We start from the raw sequence: 23179 nt of genomic DNA, 5'->3' as shown, positions 1-23179 counted from the left end.
GAAATGTTTAATAAATTGTTAAATATATTTCGATTTTTCTATCAAAATTAACTTAATTCTAACTCGATATTATATAAATTTATTAAATATAGACATCTCGAAAATAAATTCATTTTTATAACATTTTTTTTAATCAAAATTCCTAGAGAAAAATCTTCTCCATCATCCGGAAAAGATAGCGATGGAAGTTATAAATTGTTCTTATAAATTTCTTCAACATGCAGAAAGAATCGGATGGAAATAATTCAGATATTAGAAAAGAAATCGTAGTACAAATAAGAATATTTAGCGAATATTTTCTTCTTACCGGAGGCAAAAAAACATTTCCAACTATTACAACTGTTAATCAATAGAGCGTTAGTTGAAGAAAATCGAAAAGAGGAGAAAGAGAGAAGAGTTATTTTCTGCAAACTTCTTTGCATTATCGTGCTTAGAAATCGAACTAAATTCCGATTGATCGAAAGAAAGATTATAAAATTTACATCTTTATAATCTCCTTTCTCTCTCTCTTTTAGAATAATTTAATATTTTATCAGAAATGACCCGGAACAATTTAAATTATTGGAAGATATCCGAAGATGGTTATACTTACGGAAAGAGCCAGGGCATTTCCAATAAAACCATTGAGAGAAATGTCGAAGAAAACCGAGATTCTATATACTCTAGTGTTTTATTAGAAAAGCCATTTGGTCATGCTTGATGAGATAAAAATCTCGATGGGACTTTTTTGATGATTTTCTAACTCCAAAGAGAGCGATCTTTAAAATGCAAAAGTTGGTCTTTCGCATTAAATTGACTGCTATTCTATGGTTTTTATAATAGTGTGTTGGTCGAAATACGTTATGAGCCTTGTCCCATAAAAGGTTACTTTTATCAAACTCGGAAAATGTTAGTTGTGTATTCATTGGACGTATTTTCTCATATCCGAATCGTCGTCGAATCGATGAGTTTTATCCTTCAGAACATTGCAATTCTCTCGATAAAATAAGAAGAAAATTCCCTATTTTTTCCCCTTGTAATCCTACAAAACTGTCGAAAATATATCTTAAAGATTTGTATGATTATATATTAGTTAAGACGATGGAATTATTAAACACTTATATATAAAGAAAGCACGTGTTTGTATTTAGGCTAATAGTCCATATCTGGAAATTATAATATATTCACAATTATAAGTTTTTGGTGATATTATAAGCTGAAAGAGCGATTAATTTGTGGCTAAATCAATTGCTATGTGTTGGAGAACGATAAGAGATAGCGCAAATGGGGAGAGAAATCGATACAAATATTCTGTATCAATCACAATTTAGATTCGTAACTTATTTTCAGAGAACTTTTACCAAAGGATTACGAAAATAAATGCAGTAACTAACTTTTTATCCACAAGGACTAATTCCTCGTATCCACACAATCAAATAGGTTTATTATATATTAAAATATAATTGTATTTCCCATCTAGTAGCTCGCGAATCCTATTCGAAATACATCACATCTTTACGCTAAGTGTTTGAAACGTTAAATTAATAATTATGAAAAACTTCTAGCAAACAGATTATACAAATTCCAATATTACTTTATACAACAGAGAAAAAATGTATGGCGATCGGTCAAAAATGACCCCCCAAGGTTTTTATATTTTTGGACCCAGGGGACCTCGAAACGTTGAAAAATGTAGAAAAAAAGTCGAGTTTTTTCTGTATTGAGAGCACAATTTTTTCATCCACTTTCAATCTTAATAACTCCTGTGCATTTAGTCGAAAATTCCTGAAATTTTGCAGGAAGATTTATGTATTAAATGGAAATGTTTCTAGAAATTTTCAGGAAAATTAGACCATTAATTCAGGAGATATAGACCAATCCCCTGAATATCTCCCGAACCAATCTGAAGTCTTATAAAGGTAATAGTAGCAATAATTAAGGATGAAAACAAATACAGAATGCCGGGAAAGCCCAGCAACAACATTGCCAGCTTTTTTTTACATCATAATTTCAGAGAAGAAAAAAAATTCTCAATCTTCTCTTATTTTTTTCATCCTTATAATTATGTTAAAATTAGAGAATAGAGTTTCCATTTTTAAAGTACTATAAATTCTTATTTTTGTATTAAATATTTATATTATAACAACAGAAATCATTGAAGATAATTACCAAACGCACAATAACGTTTGATCTTAATCACTATTATCCAGAATGTATCTTTAACTAATTTATCACACTCTCAGCAGTTAGCAGTCAGATTTAGTCACCACTTACAAGTAAAATTAATTCCCAATTCTATCGTAGATAACTTTTGCCGTTACTATATCATTAACAAAAGTTATCAATATAATTTTATCTGATAATCTCTTAATATTTTACTACTAAAAGATCATTTCTGTAAAGTAAATAACTTCATATCCAGTCAAGTTTATTAACATTTTTAAAATGTAAGTATCGAAAAATCTTCTCTTAAAACCATTTTCTAAACGAAGAATAACGCTTAAAGTAGTTATATTTAATGTATAAATTAGTTTTATTTCCTGTAATAAATAATTTTATCTCTAGACAATTATTAGAAAATGGGATACAATGAAGAGCGAAAATAAATTCATTTTTATAACATTTTTTTTAATCAAAATTCCTAGAGAAAAATCTTCTCCATCATCCGGAAAAGATAGCGATGGAAGTTATAAATTGTTCTTATAAATTTCTTCAACATGCAGAAAGAATCGGATGGAAATAATTCAGATATTAGAAAAGAAATCGTAGTACAAATAAGAATATTTAGCGAATATTTTCTTCTTACCGGAGGCAAAAAAACATTTCCAACTATTACAACTGTTAATCAATAGAGCGTTAGTTGAAGAAAATCGAAAAGAGGAGAAAGAGAGAAGAGTTATTTTCTGCAAACTTCTTTGCATTATCGTGCTTAGAAATCGAACTAAATTCCGATTGATCGAAAGAAAGATTATAAAATTTACATCTTTATAATCTCCTTTCTCTCTCTCTTTTAGAATAATTTAATATTTTATCAGAAATGACCCGGAACAATTTAAATTATTGGAAGATATCCGAAGATGGTTATACTTACGGAAAGAGCCAGGGCATTTCCAATAAAACCATTGAGAGAAATGTCGAAGAAAACCGAGATTCTATATACTCTAGTGTTTTATTAGAAAAGCCATTTGGTCATGCTTGATGAGATAAAAATCTCGATGGGACTTTTTTGATGATTTTCTAACTCCAAAGAGAGCNGTACTATTAGAGAGAGAGAGAGAGAGAGATGAATTTATGAAGGAATATTTTATGCTCCACTTTAGATAAAGTTAATCATTGCATGAATACTCAAAATGGAAGAAAATTATCTATTTTTTTTTCTTTTTTTTGATGATAAACTCTTTGGTATTTTTGGATTTTGTCTCGCTATCAGGAAGTTGACAGATAGGACTCTTATCTGGAGTATTCCTTCGATCATTGGAATCCAGTCAATTTTTTATAATTTTACGTCTAACTGTCCAAAATACTATAATATGTCTTGTCTTTCTGACATATTAGCACAGTATTTTGACGTTAAAGAGTAGATGAAATATTGTTTTTATTGCAATTTTACCGTTTCGTTTATATACTCTAGTCTAATACTTATATATAAAAGTTATATGTTATACTTTGATTTATTTAAAAAAAATAAAATAAATAATAATTTAATCGTTATTTATCAACATCTTTATTTATTATTTGTCAATGTTTTCACGCCATAAAATAAAATTCCATTAAACAAATTAATGTTTTCCTCTTTAACAAGCTCACGTAAATTAACCTAAATTAAATTGTATTATTAAATTTAGCTAATTTAGTTGTATACACAACTCGTCTTTCGTACTCCACCAAGAAATTTTTATAAATTTTTGTATGTTTAATAGTTATTTTATAATAAAATAAACATTAAAAATACCGTAATATTTACCTCCTGTGATAGTCCGAATTGGGGGAGAAGTTCTAATCAACCCCCAATGTAGAAGAATTAGAAATGATGCGAAGAGCTGCAAACGAAACCAAATGCGATGATAATGAACGGGTGCCATGCTCTTTATTACTGAAGATGGAGCATCTTTCTCATATCACCACTACAAAAAACAATGCAAAAATTACTGAGAACATCACAAATTAAAGGTCAAAATCGTCAAAAATATCATAAAAAATAATTAAATATTACAAACAAAAGGTTAAAGCCATTAAATACATCAAAAATATATCCTCAAAAAGTTAAATAATCTTTCATTTATATTAATACAAGCTGTATATATATATATACATAAAAATACGAACAAAATTAATTTTGAGTAGTAAAATATTTAAAAGACATACAGAAATAAAAATAAAAATAAATAAATATATAGACCTATATTTTTTATTTATTTATTTTTTTAAAGAATCAATAAAGAATCGCGTTCAATATTTTCTAAGATGGTCTATAAAACTTCATAGGAATAAAATAAGTTTTTTTTTTTTTCCTGTGATGTATTAAAACTTTATCGTTTCAACTTTAACAAAATTTTATAAAAAAATAAAATAAAATAAATGTTTAACTGTTAATAGCAATTCTCTTCTTTAAAAAAAATCGATGTTTACAGCATTTTTTTCCTCTTTTTTTCTTAAAAAAAAACCAGTAACTTACACCATACATAGAGTTTCTCTCATTGTAGAATGCATCTTGTACAAGGATAGAACAACTCTTTTGTAAAAGAGTTGAGAGAAGTAATACTCGGATTTCACAATAAATTTCTTAGAATATATAAATTGAAAAATAAAAATTGTATCCGAAAATTCCTCAATAAAATATAGAAAAATTTAAAATACACATATATATATATATATAGGCCTATACACCAATTAAATTAAACAAATAAGCAAACAAAATATAAATATTAATTAATATAATTTATTTTTCTTTCTATTTTTAATTAAATATTACTTTTTTTGCATACATTTTTGTGTATTTTTTTAAAGGAAAATAAATAGAAAATTCTTTATCAAAAATTTATATGAAATCGAATTAAATTTCTATCTAAATATTTTAAATGTAATTTGTTTTAAAAAACCATAAAATAAAGTAAGAAAAAAAATAGAATTATTAGTCTTAAACAGAATTAAGATTCCAATAATAAAAAAACACAATTTCTTTTATGAAAAAATAAAATAAATAAACGAAAAATATCAAATTAATTAAATTTATGACGTGAGAAATATTTTTCGATATTTTTTTTTCCTTACACCGAATTAAATTTAATAGAAGAATTATTTATTTGTTTATTTGTGTCAAGTTAAGAAACTTTTCTTCATCAAGTGTAATTATCTAGTACTTACCGTGTATAAACTGGCTGGAAGGTGTTAGGACGGCAAAATCTACGCTGCGAATGATCTAGAAAAGGAAATGAAACATTTTACCTTTAGTTAACAGTATGTGGTCACAACAGTCATTATTCTGTAATTAGTGCACTGTGTTCCATTACGCTTAATTAGCCAGGGGACATAGCCTAGTTAACCTTTCCTCTACACTTTACACTTTTCTAAGCGCTGCTTCGTTACATGCAGAAAACCCGAAACGAACACGTGTCAATAATCATAACATTGCTAATGTGCAGTAGAATTTAAATGGGAAATTCGAAAGAGAGACGTGCCAGAGGTCATATGAAATAGTATAAAAATTAAACTGTAAACGAGCAGCTAACAGAGGTCATACGATGCAAATAAGACGTGGAAAACGTAGAGAATTCAATGAAAACCTTTAAAAAGGTGTGTGAAAAGTCATTCGATGCGAGTAAGGATAAGTATAATCATACGGATCATACGATTCAAATATAAGAAATTAAGAGTTCATGAAATGTCGTACGATGTAAATAAGGAGAAACGTAAACATGGAAATCCTAAACGTATCATATGATGCAAAATAAAGAGAAATATAAACATGAAATCCATTTAGCAATTCATACGATACAAATATGGAATAATGTATAAATGGAAATCTTAAACGAGCGTGTCAAAAGTCATACGAAACAGATAAAGAAGATAGAAAACAACTGTAACTTTAAAAAAAGCTAAAAATATTACAGTGATTCTATACCGCACCAATGACAGTTCATACTGTATAAAGTCACTGCAATATTTTACATTTTCTTGTTAGGATCGTCACCATTCGAGATTTTCTTCCATCCAACTTTGCACTTTTACATCCATTAGGAGTGACGACAAAACTGTGGTCGAGACTCGGTTACGTACAGAACTCTTACTACCGATCATACATCTTGGCTTGGAAACTTCGTGTCTTCTTATGGGCAATTTACAGTAACAGCGATCTCAACTTTGACTCGGACCACTCCTTCCAGCTGTCGCAATCCCTTGGGAGAGATCCACTCAACTGTATCTTTAAGCCGCAATATTACTTTACAGACTGAAATGAACCCAGGTCTAAAAAAAAAAAATGTATATACTTTTCTATATTCCATTTATGAAATATCTACTCTAGAGATTATATATATATATATATATATATACTTTTTATATATTTTATTAATATAAATAAAGTTTTATGGTGTCATTTCGTATTACTTGCCATAAAACACATAAACGTCTTCCGTACAGAAGTGCAGACATTTAATTATTGAAACTTATTGCAGTTGCTTGGCGATTATAGTATTAATTATAATATATTCCATTAAATTCAATTATCCTAAAGTGTTATGTCTTATATAGATTTTAACCTATAATTTGTAATGTATAGCTTGTCGCACAGTTTCCATAGAGTGATGGCTCATTCTCTAATGAGAAATATAATACTATAGAATATAAGTTACATAAATTTTATATTTAAAATAAAATAAAGTTAGAAATATTACAAATAACTAAATTTTATTCCTTAAAAATGTGTTTTAATTTTTAAAAAATCATAAATGTTTATATTAAACTTTTTGGAAAATATCAAATAATTCAATAATCTTCCGTAAGACCTATTAATTTTACACTAATATTTAGCCTCATTTATTATAATCTATAACGTTTAAATAAATATATAATTGATTTATACTGTTGAAAATGAATTTTAAAAGTTAAAATATTAATAAAAAGAAACAATAATCTTATAATACTGTAAACAAGTATAAATTTCTTATAAAGTCCGAAATATTTTCCAAATTAAAAACTTTAATTTCGAACTTAATTATTTTATTAACTTGTATAACAAAAGAAAAGTGTGTACAAGGAACATCCGTCGATAAATTTCCGTTAAAATTTCCTTTAGACTCGTCCCAACCACGATGACACGTTATTATTGAACGTTTTAAATCGCCATTGGAAAAACAAAACTTCTTCCCGAATTTGGCAAGTAAACACCGGACAAAAATCACCAATAGAACACCTCCACATCAAAAATAATTGTGTATTTTTGCCAGAAAGTATTATTTGTATTGTCTGTATTAGAAAAAAATAAATAAGTTACCGATTAAACTGAATCAGGATCCACGTAAGGGGCGTTAAATTTAAGTGAAGGGCCTGATAGTATATTACCTAAAATAAAAAGGACACGGATCTCTTTCAAGTATATATCATAAAGCATAATATAAACAAGTTAATTAATTAAAGATAATAATTTGACGTTTTATGTAAAAGAAAATATACCTTAATTTAAGTAAGGCAAAGGAAAATTTTCGGCAAAATATAAGTATCAGTCTTCTTTCTACCCTGCATCGTAATACTTTCGAGATAATTTTCTAGTTTTTCATCTAAACAAGTTAATGAGCGTAATTAAACTTAGATAAGCTTGTTACACTGATGACCAGGTATCTACGGCTCAATGTCATAAATAATCTTATAAAATAAATAAGAAAATTTTCTATACACTTAGCGTAAATAACCTTCGTAACTAAACAGAAACTTTGAAGGAAAAAATAGCCTATATTTAAAAAAATAGACGATATTTTAGATAATTCGTACGTTTTTTACTATCATTAATTTACGCTTTTAATTTGAATTAAATAAAAATTCAATTAAAAATATTGTAGAGAGTCATAAATTAAAATTTTGACGGAAAATAATCTCTTGGAAAAAGTAACTCTTCTATTTCTTTCTTCACTGTTTTTTTTTTCTCCTTTGATACTCGGAGATTCCTCCCTTTGACTATAAAAATTAATTGATATTATGAAATATCTATAACAGTAAGCAGGCAAATGAGATGATTTTGTTTGTTGGGGAATGTTAATGACTTCGAAATATTCGATATTGAATTAACTAGAATTTATTTTTATTATTTTTTTTCGGTGGTCATATTATTTTGGGAATAACTTCAATGGCAAAAGTCAATTTAAGGTATAAACGATATAGTTTATTATCTCACAAATTATCCTATTTATAATTGATGCTGCTCTTAAATTAGTTCTATTTAATAGACCTATAGAATATATTAATTATTTTTATAAATAGATCTAAAAATTCACTAGTTCGTACGTAGTTTTAGTAATATTAAAAGTAGCTTTAATTGGAAAGAATTAACATTTCTGTTGCTACTAGATTCTAAACAGTAGAAAAGAAAATTAACATAAATCGAATATAAAGTCGAATGACTTAATCTATTTTATAGTATTAAATATAGAGTCTATTCTATATTTAAATGCGGGGAAATCCCAATAATGTGGGGCTGGTCGACTTTCTTCAACCCTTCTCAATTTAATTGTTATACCAGTCGACCACCTACAACACTGTTGATTATTCCGTTTTATATGAATTCCATGTTGTACGAGACACTTATATTTTACAAATACGTGAGCCGTTCACAGCCCGGTACACGTATTTGTAAAATCTAAGTGACTCGTACAACATGGAATTCATATAAAACGGAATAATCAACAGTGTTATAGGGGGTCCACATGGTTCTATGGAGGATTTTCAGTTGATAATCATACTTTAACGTGTTTCTTTTATTTCCATGTTATTTTTATCTTTCGTAATTTTGCACGAGATGCTTCCTTCACACCTAAATGAGAACTGCTAGTCAATGTTTAATATCTAGCTACGTAAATGTACTAACATTCCATTCATACTATTCGTATACGGAATGCTTATGAACAACTCTAGATACTAAATATGCACTAAATATATAAATATATACTAAATATAACTAAATATATATATAGTTTAAATCCGGATAATATCTAGATATAAACTGCTACTACATTACTTAACAGCCTACTAACAGATACTCCATGATTAATACAGTACTAAAATATCACTAATAATAATTTACAGTCTAGTCTATAAAATAAAATTTTAAAAATACAAAATTAATATTTTCGAAATTTAATTAATTAATAAAAGTAAAAGAAGTTTAGGTTAATAGCATTAAATATATTATATAATATAAATTTTATAGTATTAAATGAATATAAATCTGAAGTAAATTACTTAGAATAATTTTTGTTACAAGTTAAATAATAGAAAATAATCTAGTAAATCGGATTTTCGGTATAAAATTCAATTAAATAAGAAAATGTTCGCTTGTCGCTTGTAAGATTAAGACGTAAGTAACGTGCCAATTAAACTTGTATAAGAACAATTTGTTTACCAGTAAAATTCTTTGTAGGATCCGCAATATTAGGCACTTAATAGTATTAAAGGAGGAAAAAAAAATCTGTATAAATCAAAGATAGCGAGTGAACAGTCGCGATTCGTTTCTAACGTGACATAAGTGACAGTGTTATCGTACTCATTAATTAAATTCCATTCTAGAATTTAACAGAATGGATGGATTCTGTTGGAAGATTGACACAAAACGCTTTGTTTGTTTAGTCTTCATTGCAACTTTAATGGAGAAGAGCATTCCCTTTTCTGAATTGTGTCGTCAAGCGACTAATTAAGAAGCATACTCTTCTTACTTTCCGTTAAATAAATTAAAAACCGTCACTAAAATAATTAAAAAAGATTTATTTATTTAACAACAGATATTTAAACTCGGTAAAGAAGAAGGGGAAAAAAGAAAAAGAAGAAAACTGTCGAGCATATAACGAGGTTAATTTTCATGAAATGATAAATGTAAATATGTTTACTAAAAATTGTCAGTTTAAATAGCGCAAAAAAAAGAGAGGATAAATCATTGATTGGTTATGTAGTCGAGAAAGTTGTAATACAAGTCGTGTTGGTTGTAAGCAGACGGATAGTTCAAACAACACGATCGAATGCAGACGTACTACTTTAGTAACAAATATAATTACGTTGGAGGAAGAAAGTCGAACGTTGTGTCGTACATTTTTAGAGTTCATAGAAGTTGAACACGAATGGAATGAGTATTGAGAAGTCGGACTTTTAATGCATCCATTTGCTTTCGACTCATTAAGACAGCTGCTAGTTTACTTTTTGGAATCTTGTTTAAAACCCGAAAGAGAATTAATCCTCGCTACACTTTACGAGCACAAAGAATGATTTTCAAAAGGATTGATGTTCGTTCCCATTACTCTTTAATTATACCCCTATTTTTTCTTATGTATCAAAACTGCACTCTTCTACAGACTTTTTTTAATCTTATCTTATCGGAATCAGTGATATAGTTAAAGGGAAATAAAAATAGAACCATTATGGACCACTCGAATAAAGAGAGATTTTTTATAAGTGTAAAAGTTTTGTCTGTTCCTATTAATTCGCTTCACTGGTAGAGAAACATTATTAAGTTTAATTTGGAATAAATTGACGGAGGGGTACGAGAAACAAAGCAACCAGTTTACACTAAAGCAACCTAATGAAATCAAATCTACTCCTTTATAATTAAGCGCCGTACAAACATTGATAGAAAAGTTTTGGAAAGTTGGGCTAACAACCAAGTATTGTGCATCCTGTGTAGCTTTGTTTGCCAAAACAAATCTGATTAAATCTATAGGACGGAAACTCGTTCGAAGTATCGCAATACGTTGTCAATACTTCGTCAATCTAATTCTTCTTCCCGCATGACATAGTTAATAGAAGCGTGTATAGAAGTCATTTCTTTGATTAAGATGTGTTAGAAATAAAATAGTATTCCCTCCTATACAATAAATGTATATTGTAGTTATGTTACTTAAAATACGAGAGAAAAAACAAAAAACATCCCCGGATAATCGAATTAATATGTCTAGAATTTGTATAGTGATTAAATTCTTCTGAGAGGGGAAAATGTATGAGTGCAAAATAACAATTTAATCTACGAATTAGCACTTGTACATAACAAGAGAAGCAAATGTTTTGGGGTCGAATGCTCTACACGACTTGTTATCTGCATGATGGATACTTGTCCCTTGTGCACCCATGTATTATTTATTAGATATGAAGTCCGCCGGGAAATCTTCCCTTAACTCGGGGAATTTTCCCAAGTGGAAGACTTAGCTAGAATCTAGCAGAGGTAGGAATTTATTTGTCGCCATGCACCTCACGTTGCCCGCAGCACCGATATGAACACAACTGCTAGCGTTATCGGGTCGGTCGTCGTTGGCTGATAAATAGCCGAGTCAACAGCACGCGTATTGCCATAGCAACGAGTAAACGGCGCGTGTCACACAATGACACGTCATAAGGCTACATCCCGAATACAGATGGACTCGCAAAATGGGGCAATGGTTCGAACCAAGAATGATAATCGCCCTGTTGTGAAATACATTCTTGTAAAAAAGAAATATCTAAAAAATTCTTTGAAAGTTTATCACTAAAGAAAAATTAACTATACAGTTTGGAGGCAGATGGTAATCCTTTTTTTTTCTTTTTAACTCTCTCCCCCACGTAGATAAATTATATTAGCCGATGTTATACTTGGGAGAATATCCTTACTAAAACAGCGATGCAGTTTTGGGTAAGTGTAAAATTAAACACGTCAACAGAGATTTAATTTACAAAATGAGATTGAGCGGTTGAAAAAGTCAAGCAGGAAGGATAGAAAAAAAAGGCAGAAAGAAGAGAAATGAAGAGAGGGAGTCTCCTAGAGAACACACACACACACACACACATACACACGCAGTGCTACTGTATGCAATAATAAGGCTCTTCTACAAAGCGGATAATCTTCTTTTTTTCATCATCATCTTATTTCTTCACGGTTAAAGCACTTTGTAATTAATTTTGAGTTTTAGCAAATAGCCAACGACTTCTTGGTCTATGCAAGGTCAAACCGAATCTGTATTAATGCAGCAAACGACAAACGCGATACTCGGTAGGAGGTGGACTCCATTAAACGCCTGAACACACCTGACTGTCGACCAGAGAAAATTGGAAGAGCGGTACCGGTACCGGCATACAAATGACATATTTTGTTGGCGTGGAGAATCACGGGATATCGGCAACTCTACCACCCGCAAATACCAGATATGGTAAGTAGTGAGTGGGGAAATCAACCCTCTTCTAACGATGGATGACGTCTCAATCGTGCATCGACTTCGACGTTGCTCACGAGAATTAAAACGTCCAACTAGTAGTAGTAGTAGTCAGTGGAAGTCTTTCGTATCGATTAGTTGGTGTGAACTCTAAAATAAACCGTGCCCAGTCAGCAGGTCAGCTGTCAGCGCAGTGAATATCGATCCTGTAACAAGTGTAGAGTCCACTTTCGTATAAGCAAAATTCCAGCCAAGAGAAGGAAAAAAAAAAAAAAATTATTATCAGTTCTAACTCGAAACGTGACGGGATTACGAAGACAAGAGTTACGCCCACGCAATTAACAACGAGCTGTCGTAATTTACGATCGAGCGGGATGTCGTAAATACGTCTGCACGTATGCCATTTCTTCTTTGAACGAGTACTCCTCAGAATGCGTTTATTATATATAAATATAGATTGCAGATCTATATAGGATATAATAAATCTGAATCTGTCTTGGATAAACTGAAGAAAGAACAACGAAGAAAGCTTTATGTCGAGAGCTTATTTGCTCTACACTATTACTACTTGTGCTTGATACATAACTTAGGCTATATATATATATATATATAAAAAACACCCCTGTTTAGTAGTCTGTATAAACAATATTTTTCCTCGTCTTTTAAATAAGATGTCTTAAAAAAACAAATATAAATAAGTTGTACTTTTACTCAAACAATGATTCCTATGTTATAAAGTATGTGTTTGGCTTTTGAATCCGAATCTTGATGTAGTCTATATTTCATTCTTTATTTAAAAACTACGCCTCTATTCACGTAATTCTCATATAATATGACTTTTACAATTTAGCTAAATGTTTTATTAATAAAATATATAAATCATACATTTATTCAAACTAAGATTCATATAATATAATATAACCTTAAAACCAAATACAAGTCACTCTGAATTCTGAACTTTTTTTTATTTATATACAAGAATATTTCTGTTTGCTAACAACAAATAGTCAATAAAATTGATAAACATTTCCAGAAAATATTGACAATATTACAAGTTTAAAAATCATTTTTTAAAAAAAGAAATTATTGTATATATATTAACTTTCCAACTTTACTAATTTTCAAATGTTTAATAACATATCCTGAATTTCTATTGTCATTTATTTTAACAGCCTTAAAGCTCGTTAAACTAAGTCTAAATTGTTAATCCTAAATAAGGATCTAAAATCACTAATTAGGCTATTAACTCAAAATCCATTAATGGCAAATATTTCTCATTAATGACCTTTAAAATAATTATCTTTAACTTAATAGATTAAGATCAGTCTAATTTGTTAATACGAATTGCGTTTAATATTCATTAAATTTTAGATATTCAAATATTAAACGAGCCTTAAGTATTATTATAATAACAAATTCTGTAATAACAATATTAAATTTTGAATCTCTATAGAATAATCTTAAAAGGANATTTATGACAATATATCATATAATGAGCTTCACCTCTTTAGGGAAGGAAGGATTTATCATTGATAATTTATGCAATTTATTGATTTTTCACGTGTATTTATATAAAACTTCACTAACAATAATCTGCCTAACTAATTGATTATTCACTAATATGGTATTAAAAATATTAATTTTATTTAATAATTATTATTAAAAATCGTAAAATATTCCCAACTAAACATTAATAAAATAAAAAATAAAAAAAAAATCTTAATTTCTAACATAAGCTGTAATTACATATAATACATACTGAAGGAATTAAACTAACAACAATTACCAAATACTTTTAATTACATTTAAGTAAATAACAATTAAATTAAGAACATTAAACAATTCTTCTTTTTTTACAGATTTATTTATTAATTTTTTTCAATGAATAAATGCGAATAAAAATTTATTTCTGATATTTTTTTGCTTTTTTTTAAGAATTGAGCTACGTAAAAAATACTTTTAAGAATTCTCAAATCCAATTAAAACCCATCTATAAATTTAGAAAGAGGAATAAGAAGAAGAAGAAGAGGGAAGAAAAAAATTAAAGAATTTCTTAATAAAACTTGTTTCGAGGTGATAAAGTACAGTACACGATACGTTTAATATCCAAAGAGTTGAAATTTTAGTTAATTATCGAATCCCTAGGAGAATGCAGTATTTAAAACGATCCATGTACGAAACTGGCTTCTACAAGCTGACATCTGTTAATTATACTCAAATTTAGATTACTAATAGTTACGCTTGTTACGTGACGTCACGTTCTCACAGTAGTTGTGTGTGTGTGTGTGTGTGTGTGCATGGTGTGACAGTCGATTAACTGTCTAGTCGAGTCGGCCATTATGAAAAATTGACTAAAATTACAATAAAATAATAAATACTTTGCTACGAACTTACCATTCTTGTATTCAGAAATGCGTGAATAATGGAAATTTAAGCAAAAGATGTTACATAAATTTTTTATTTTTTTCCTTATTATTATTATTTTTTTTTCATTACAAAAATTCAATCCTTTTACAAAAGTTAATTCAACAAAAAGAAGAGATTAATCTCAAAAACATAAACGTGAACGTGTTTTGTTTTGCTGGAAACAGATTTTAAAATTCTTATCCGATTCCAATAAACACATTTGCACTCGTAGAAGTAACTTAATGATCTAAAGCAGGCAGACAAATACTTTACTCAGACTACTCTTCATATAAATTCAAACAATTTGAAAAGATTTATAATAACTCGAAGGTATACAAAAATGTAGACATGCGATTTTTGTATCTAAGACGTGTAATTAAAGATTGGAATTTGTAAAAAAATTCTTGGTACAGCGGTTGACTTCCCACGTATTTCGTCGTAGCAGATTCGGTCGTTCTCACAGCTACAAAACGAGTCACCAAATAAATAGAGTCGAGGTGACAGATCTGAGATGTGGAAAAAATTGCTCCAGTAATTCGCGGATTTGCATGTAGATGGCGTTCTACCGACTTACTATGCCCAAGGGCAACCATTCTAGAGTTTTAGATTAGCTTCGAGTAATAGAGTACGAGAATGATAGGACTTTATAAAGTATCCGAAGTATGCAGTAAAAAGAGGAAGAAAGTTTCGTATGAATTTCATCACGAACTACGTTCTAGTAGAGGAATAATCCTAACAAAATTCAATTTTCTACAAGAGTCTTTTATAAGGATCCTACAAAGAACCCTGTCCAAGAAAATGGCAAGAATCCGTCAATGAAATAGAGCCATTTCTGTTGATTTTTTTTTATTTTGAAAATAAACAATAACCGATACTTGTCCATTAACACTGAAATCTGATCCTTTCTCTTTGGTATAATCAAACAAGCGATCCTCGAATTACCAAGGCCAACAAACAGTCATTACTTAACGAGTCCAACCTGCTATAACACGGCCTTGCCCCACCCACTACCCACTGGAACATAACTCATGCAATTCAACAACAATGATAACACAGCATCGATTGAGTCTGCAACCAACTCATGCGAGACATATCGTTATCGACAAGAGGGGGTGGCAAACAGCTTCACGGAAATATTATTTAATTGGTGAAAGAAAGCGGTAACGTCACAATTGATGCGACTGGTTGCATTGTAACTAAGTCGTCTAATTACTCGGTACAGTAACCGATAGAAGAAAGAAAAGAAAAAAAATTATATTCCCTTTATTATTATTATGATTATTATTATTGAACGATCAATAACAGCGATTGCCAAACAGCCGGAATGATAATATTCAGCTGTACAGAAAGGAGGGAGGAAAATCCATTAGAGGAATTGAAACCGAACCGATAACGGTTTTACTCCTGCACTACTTAACGCAAGTTGATACACGTATACACACACAGTCTGGATCATAATATGGCTGCAAGGAGGATATACACACGGGTTACGTCCATCTATCATTCTAATGGGTTGTAAAATATTATACTGCAGGGGTGCTCGGCGAGTTGTTTAGACAGTCGTTCTTAATCCTCGGCTGCAATTATTCTCGTAACTTATACGATCGTTTAAAGCTAGTTGGATCATCTTCGGGGTAAAATCTTTCGTGGACGAAAATAAATAATTCGATCACACTTTTCTACAGCTTGTACGAACAACTTCCTCGTTGCAACACGTCCGTCATAATTATTTAACCTCATGACTGCTTAATATGCTATTCTATCCGAGTAGAGTTTGAAATTTATGCAAAACGGCTTAACTATCTGATGAATTATATTTAAAATTTGGCTTGATTTGTATGAAGGAACACTTTTGGATTCATTTGGAAATTCTCATTAGTAACACCCTTTAACAGGCGCGTAACCATTGGTGGAAATTAGAACTTTACGTATGCTTTTTGAAATAAATTAGCATATGAATTACGAGGTGAGTGTAAGCGTAAGTTGCAACACAACTTAGCGGAATTAATCCGGCTTAAATCTTTCTCTAAATCCCCGTCTAGGTGAACCACTTCGATGACATAAGTCAGACAAAGGTCGGGGAAGACAGGTGCCTAGCAAATTTCCCGAGTGACTATGTAAATCCGTCGTTACTAAGTGACCGGAAATAATATTTCAACCTTCCTGGAGCTGCCGGACAGTGAACAGATAAGCCTATTAGTAATCAGGACGGCACACACATGCCTAGCACGGAGTTCGCGTGCCACATGGAAAATAAATGCCCCCGGCCCTGATAAATTACTTTGCCAAACCCTGCGGGCTATCGCCGAGAGATTGGCAGGTCCCTATGGTCGAAACTCACTGAAATGTAACGGTCGTTCATAAACCAGGTACACCCTGTACACTTCATTAATAATGCAACTCGGTCCAAACATGGCCATGGCCACGATACGTTACCAGTTATCTACAAACACGCCATATTATGGACTTTGCATTTTAGCTAATTCGTAAATTTTAACTGATGATCCTGTCATTTAATTCTAACCAAAACTCGACTCATATTGACATTTTCTAGTTCCGCTTTTTACGTAAGAATGATGATTGTACAAAATACCATTAGTACACACCGTACCTTTAGCGTGTTGCCACATTATTAACATTTTTACATGTCGAAAATTTCATCAAAACGTTTATTTATGACAATATATCATATAATGAGCTTCACCTCTTTAGGGAAGGAAGGATTTATCATTGATAATTTATGCAATTTATTGATTTTTCACGTGTATTTATATAAAACTTCACTAACAATAATCTGCCTAACTAATTGATTATTCACTAATATGGTATTAAAAATATTAATTTTATTTAATAATNAAAATTGAAGAGATTTTCTACGAAATATTCGTAATTTTATAGTTTTAATTAATACATAGACTTCTATATTATTTAATTTTAGAAAAAAAAAATAATAATGCTGTATATAAGGAACGTAGTATACAATATTTATAACGAGATTATTCGATTTTTATCGATTTTTGAAATGTCAGAAATGATTTTCTGGATAAAATATTCTGGATATGGAAATTTAAGCAAAAGATGTTACATAAATTTTTTATTTTTTTCCTTATTATTATTATTTTTTTTTCATTACAAAAATTCAATCCTTTTACAAAAGTTAATTCAACAAAAAGAAGAGATTAATCTCAAAAACATAAACGTGAACGTGTTTTGTTTTGCTGGAAACAGATTTTAAAATTCTTATCCGATTCCAATAAACACATTTGCACTCGTAGAAGTAACTTAATGATCTAAAGCAGGCAGACAAATACTTTACTCAGACTACTCTTCATATAAATTCAAACAATTTGAAAAGATTTATAATAACTCGAAGGTATACAAAAATGTAGACATGCGATTTTTGTATCTAAGACGTGTAATTAAAGATTGGAATTTGTAAAAAAATTCTTGGTACAGCGGTTGACTTCCCACGTATTTCGTCGTAGCAGATTCGGTCGTTCTCACAGCTACAAAACGAGTCACCAAATAAATAGAGTCGAGGTGACAGATCTGAGATGTGGAAAAAATTGCTCCAGTAATTCGCGGATTTGCATGTAGATGGCGTTCTACCGACTTACTATGCCCAAGGGCAACCATTCTAGAGTTTTAGATTAGCTTCGAGTAATAGAGTACGAGAATGATAGGACTTTATAAAGTATCCGAAGTATGCAGTAAAAAGAGGAAGAAAGTTTCGTATGAATTTCATCACGAACTACGTTCTAGTAGAGGAATAATCCTAACAAAATTCAATTTTCTACAAGAGTCTTTTATAAGGATCCTACAAAGAACCCTGTCCAAGAAAATGGCAAGAATCCGTCAATGAAATAGAGCCATTTCTGTTGATTTTTTTTTATTTTGAAAATAAACAATAACCGATACTTGTCCATTAACACTGAAATCTGATCCTTTCTCTTTGGTATAATCAAACAAGCGATCCTCGAATTACCAAGGCCAACAAACAGTCATTACTTAACGAGTCCAACCTGCTATAACACGGCCTTGCCCCACCCACTACCCACTGGAACATAACTCATGCAATTCAACAACAATGATAACACAGCATCGATTGAGTCTGCAACCAACTCATGCGAGACATATCGTTATCGACAAGAGGGGGTGGCAAACAGCTTCACGGAAATATTATTTAATTGGTGAAAGAAAGCGGTAACGTCACAATTGATGCGACTGGTTGCATTGTAACTAAGTCGTCTAATTACTCGGTACAGTAACCGATAGAAGAAAGAAAAGAAAAAAAATGATATTCCCTTTATTATTATTATGATTATTATTATTGAACGATCAATAACAGCGATTGCCAAACAGCCGGAATGATAATATTCAGCTGTACAGAAAGGAGGGAGGAAAATCCATTAGAGGAATTGAAACCGAACCGATAACGGTTTTACTCCTGCACTACTTAACGCAAGTTGATACACGTATACACACACAGTCTGGATCATAATATGGCTGCAAGGAGGATATACACACGGGTTACGTCCATCTATCATTCTAATGGGTTGTAAAATATTATACTGCAGGGGTGCTCGGCGAGTTGTTTAGACAGTCGTTCTTAATCCTCGGCTGCAATTATTCTCGTAACTTATACGATCGTTTAAAGCTAGTTGGATCATCTTCGGGGTAAAATCTTTCGTGGACGAAAATAAATAATTCGATCACACTTTTCTACAGCTTGTACGAACAACTTCCTCGTTGCAACACGTCCGTCATAATTATTTAACCTCATGACTGCTTAATATGCTATTCTATCCGAGTAGAGTTTGAAATTTATGCAAAACGGCTTAACTATCTGATGAATTATATTTAAAATTTGGCTTGATTTGTATGAAGGAACACTTTTGGATTCATTTGGAAATTCTCATTAGTAACACCCTTTAACAGGCGCGTAACCATTGGTGGAAATTAGAACTTTACGTATGCTTTTTGAAATAAATTAGCATATGAATTACGAGGTGAGTGTAAACGTAAGTTGCAACACAACTTAGCGGAATTAATCCGGCTTAAATCTTTCTCTAAATCCCCGTCTAGGTGAACCACTTCGATGACATAAGTCAGACAAAGGTCGGGGAAGACAGGTGCCTAGCAAATTTCCCGAGTGACTATGTAAATCCGTCGTTACTAAGTGACCGGAAATAATATTTCAACCTTCCTGGAGCTGCCGGACAGTGAACAGATAAGCCTATTAGTAATCAGGACGGCACACACATGCCTAGCACGGAGTTCGCGTGCCACATGGAAAATAAATGCCCCCGGCCCCGATAAATTACTTTGCCAAACCCTGCGGGCTATCGCCGAGAGATTGGCAGGTCCCTATGGTCGAAACTCACTGAAATGTAACGGTCGTTCATAAACCAGGTACACCCTGTACACTTCATTAATAATGCAACTCGGTCCAAACATGGCCATGACCACGATACGTTACCAGTTATCTACAAACACGCCATATTATGGACTTTGCATTTTAGCTAATTCGTAAATTTTAACTGATGATCCTGTCATTTAATTCTAACCAAAACTCGACTCATATTGACATTTTCTAGTTCCGCTTTTTACGTAAGAATGATGATTGTACAAAATACCATTAGTACACACCGTACCTTTAGCGTGTTGCCACATTATTAACATTTTTACATGTCGAAAATTTCATCAAAACGTTTATTTATGACAATATATCATATAATGAGCTTCACCTCTTTAGGGAAGGAAGGATTTATCATTGATAATTTATGCAATTTATTGATTTTTCACGTGTATTTATATAAAACTTCACTAACAATAATCTGCCTAACTAATTGATTATTCACTAATATGGTATTAAAAATATTAATTTTATTTAATAATTATTATTAAAAATCGTAAAATATTCCCAACTAAACATTAATAAAATAAAAAATAAAAAAAAAATCTTAATTTCTAACATAAGCTGTAATTACATATAATACATACTGAAGGAATTAAACTAACAACAATTACCAAATACTTTTAATTACATTTAAGTAAATAACAATTAAATTAAGAACATTAAACAATTCTTCTTTTTTTACAGATTTATTTATTAATTTTTTTCAATGAATAAATGCGAATAAAAATTTATTTCTGATATTTTTTTGCTTTTTTTTAAGAATTGAGCTACGTAAAAAATACTTTTAAGAATTCTCAAATCCAATTAAAACCCATCTATAAATTTAGAAAGAGGAATAAGAAGAAGAAGAAGAGGGAAGAAAAAAATTAAAGAATTTCTTAATAAAACTTGTTTCGAGGTGATAAAGTACAGTACACGATACGTTTAATATCCAAAGAGTTGAAATTTTAGTTAATTATCGAATCCCTAGGAGAATGCAGTATTTAAAACGATCCATGTACGAAACTGGCTTCTACAAGCTGACATCTGTTAATTATACTCAAATTTAGATTACTAATAGTTACGCTTGTTACGTGACGTCACGTTCTCACAGTAGTTGTGTGTGTGTGTGTGTGTGTGTGCATGGTGTGACAGTCGATTAACTGTCTAGTCGAGTCGGCCATTATGAAAAATTGACTAAAATTACAATAAAATAATAAATACTTTGCTACGAACTTACCATTCTTGTATTCAGAAATGCGTGAATAATGCATATGTAGAATATTAAGTGACCGGATGTTTGTACTGTATGTAATTTTTTTTTTATTTTTATTTTTTTTTATTTCTTCTAAGTCGTTAAACATGGAGACGTCTTTATTTTCTAATTTTCAAATGTCTATATTCGCATCATTTACCGAATTTTTTTTATTTTTATTTATTTAAATAGAAAATTCAGAATGTATATCTAAGTAATGTTTATAAATTTGCATAGTTATGTTACATTTCTACGAGAATGTATTGAAAATTATACAAGAAATGCGAAGAAAACTATCGAATATATTAATAAATTTTAATTTTTATATAAATTTAGAAATGAAGATTTGTGTAAATATCAACGACTAGAAACTTTTCCCGTTTATTAAAATTATAAATTAAATTCTTAAAAAAAAAATAAATAAGTAAGTAAAAGTTTAAAATTAACAAAAGCCAAATTGAAATGCGACATGCAAACCATTTAATTTCATAGATTTGAACATTTTTACTGGAATAAATAAAAAATAATAATAATAAAACTTTTCAGTAATGAAATGATTAGTGACAGGAAAATGTTTGAGAAAGGAAAGTAGTCGATTTTTTTCCTGTATTTTTTTTTATTCACTTTTTTTCAAGGTTCCTGAATCTCTTGGAATAATTAGATGTTGAGAAAATTGCACGAGTAGAACACAGGGGGAAAAAAAAAGTTGAGATCAGAGGGTGTAGTAGAGATCAATATATAAATTGATATAAGGCGTATAATAAATTTTTAAAGTAAAAGAGCTATTATTAAATCAATTTAGCTTTATTTTTTATTGATATTTCTTCGTGCAAACTATTTTATTAGTGTTTATATAGGCATGAAAATGAATCATTCATACTTTCCAAAGCAGCGTAAGTAAAAGATAGTCTAGTTTGAAAACGCTATGTTTCAATCATTTCCAATTTATTCGATATATTTTCGTGATATTTTTCTTTCTTTCTTTTTCTAAATGTATATTTAATATTTATAATAGATTTTTATTCAGAAATAATATTAAATTAACGTAACTCGAAGAAATCCGAATAAATACAACTCGTAAAAATCTCTATTCTAAACTATATATTAATATGACGTTTGAATTATAATGTATATAAAACGGACAGAATATATTTATGACCATCGTTAAACTTTCTACGGTTTGGTTATTATGCTTACTGTGGGTTATAATGTCATTAAGTGTTTTATTTGTCATGAATCACGAACTTATTTACTTAAATGACGTTTTGATATTAAATTTCTTTATTAAAAATTCACTAAGTCGTCAAGGTTAATGAACTCGTCTAGCTTATAAACACGGTTCCCAAGACAAGTTGTGTTTAACCGTAGAGAATAGGGTCCTCGCTCAACACTGCCACCGATAATGTATGCAAGTCCATATGCATTATGCTTTTGGCTAATGCTAACCGACCAATAGGTTTCTCGCGTGATATCATATGCAGATGGATTAAGAGTGACCACGTGCATCCTATATCGTTGCATATCGTGTGCAGAACGATATAGCTAAGATAAGAGTAACACGCACACGACGTGCACTGTATAGTCTAAGCACCTACCGCTACCATTTATCTTTCGAAATATGCAGAATACGTAGACAGTTTTATATTTATCAAACTTTAACGGGGGGAGATAGTCATCTAGAATACGACGAATCTAGCCAAACGTCCGCCATTTTGCTTCCTCTCTCTTAATTGGATCAATAATTCAGAAAGGATCGAGTAAATGACT

General features: G+C 30.3%; 1 protein-coding gene across 2 annotated transcripts in view; it reads right to left on the bottom strand.

The window, feature by feature from the left end:
* Positions 1 to 23179, bottom strand: part of LOC111626557 (semaphorin-2A-like) — a 257482-nt gene that overhangs the window by 176742 nt on the left and 57561 nt on the right. For both annotated transcript variants that reach the window (XM_023369968.1, XM_023369970.1), the window contains exons 2-3: positions 5344 to 5398; positions 3944 to 4103 (exon numbers count right to left, since the gene is read on the bottom strand). In XM_023369968.1, the coding sequence (XP_023225736.1) occupies positions 3944 to 4061 (118 nt within the window). In that variant the 5' untranslated portion in view covers positions 4062 to 4103; positions 5344 to 5398. The remainder of the gene's footprint in view (positions 1 to 3943; positions 4104 to 5343; positions 5399 to 23179) is intronic.

This window comes from Centruroides sculpturatus, unplaced genomic scaffold (assembly GCF_000671375.1).
Source record: "Centruroides sculpturatus isolate CEXI.00-Female unplaced genomic scaffold, Cexi_2.0 scaffold413, whole genome shotgun sequence".
Taxonomy (NCBI): domain Eukaryota; kingdom Metazoa; phylum Arthropoda; class Arachnida; order Scorpiones; family Buthidae; genus Centruroides; species Centruroides sculpturatus.
This window is presented reverse-complemented; position numbering and strand designations above follow the sequence as displayed.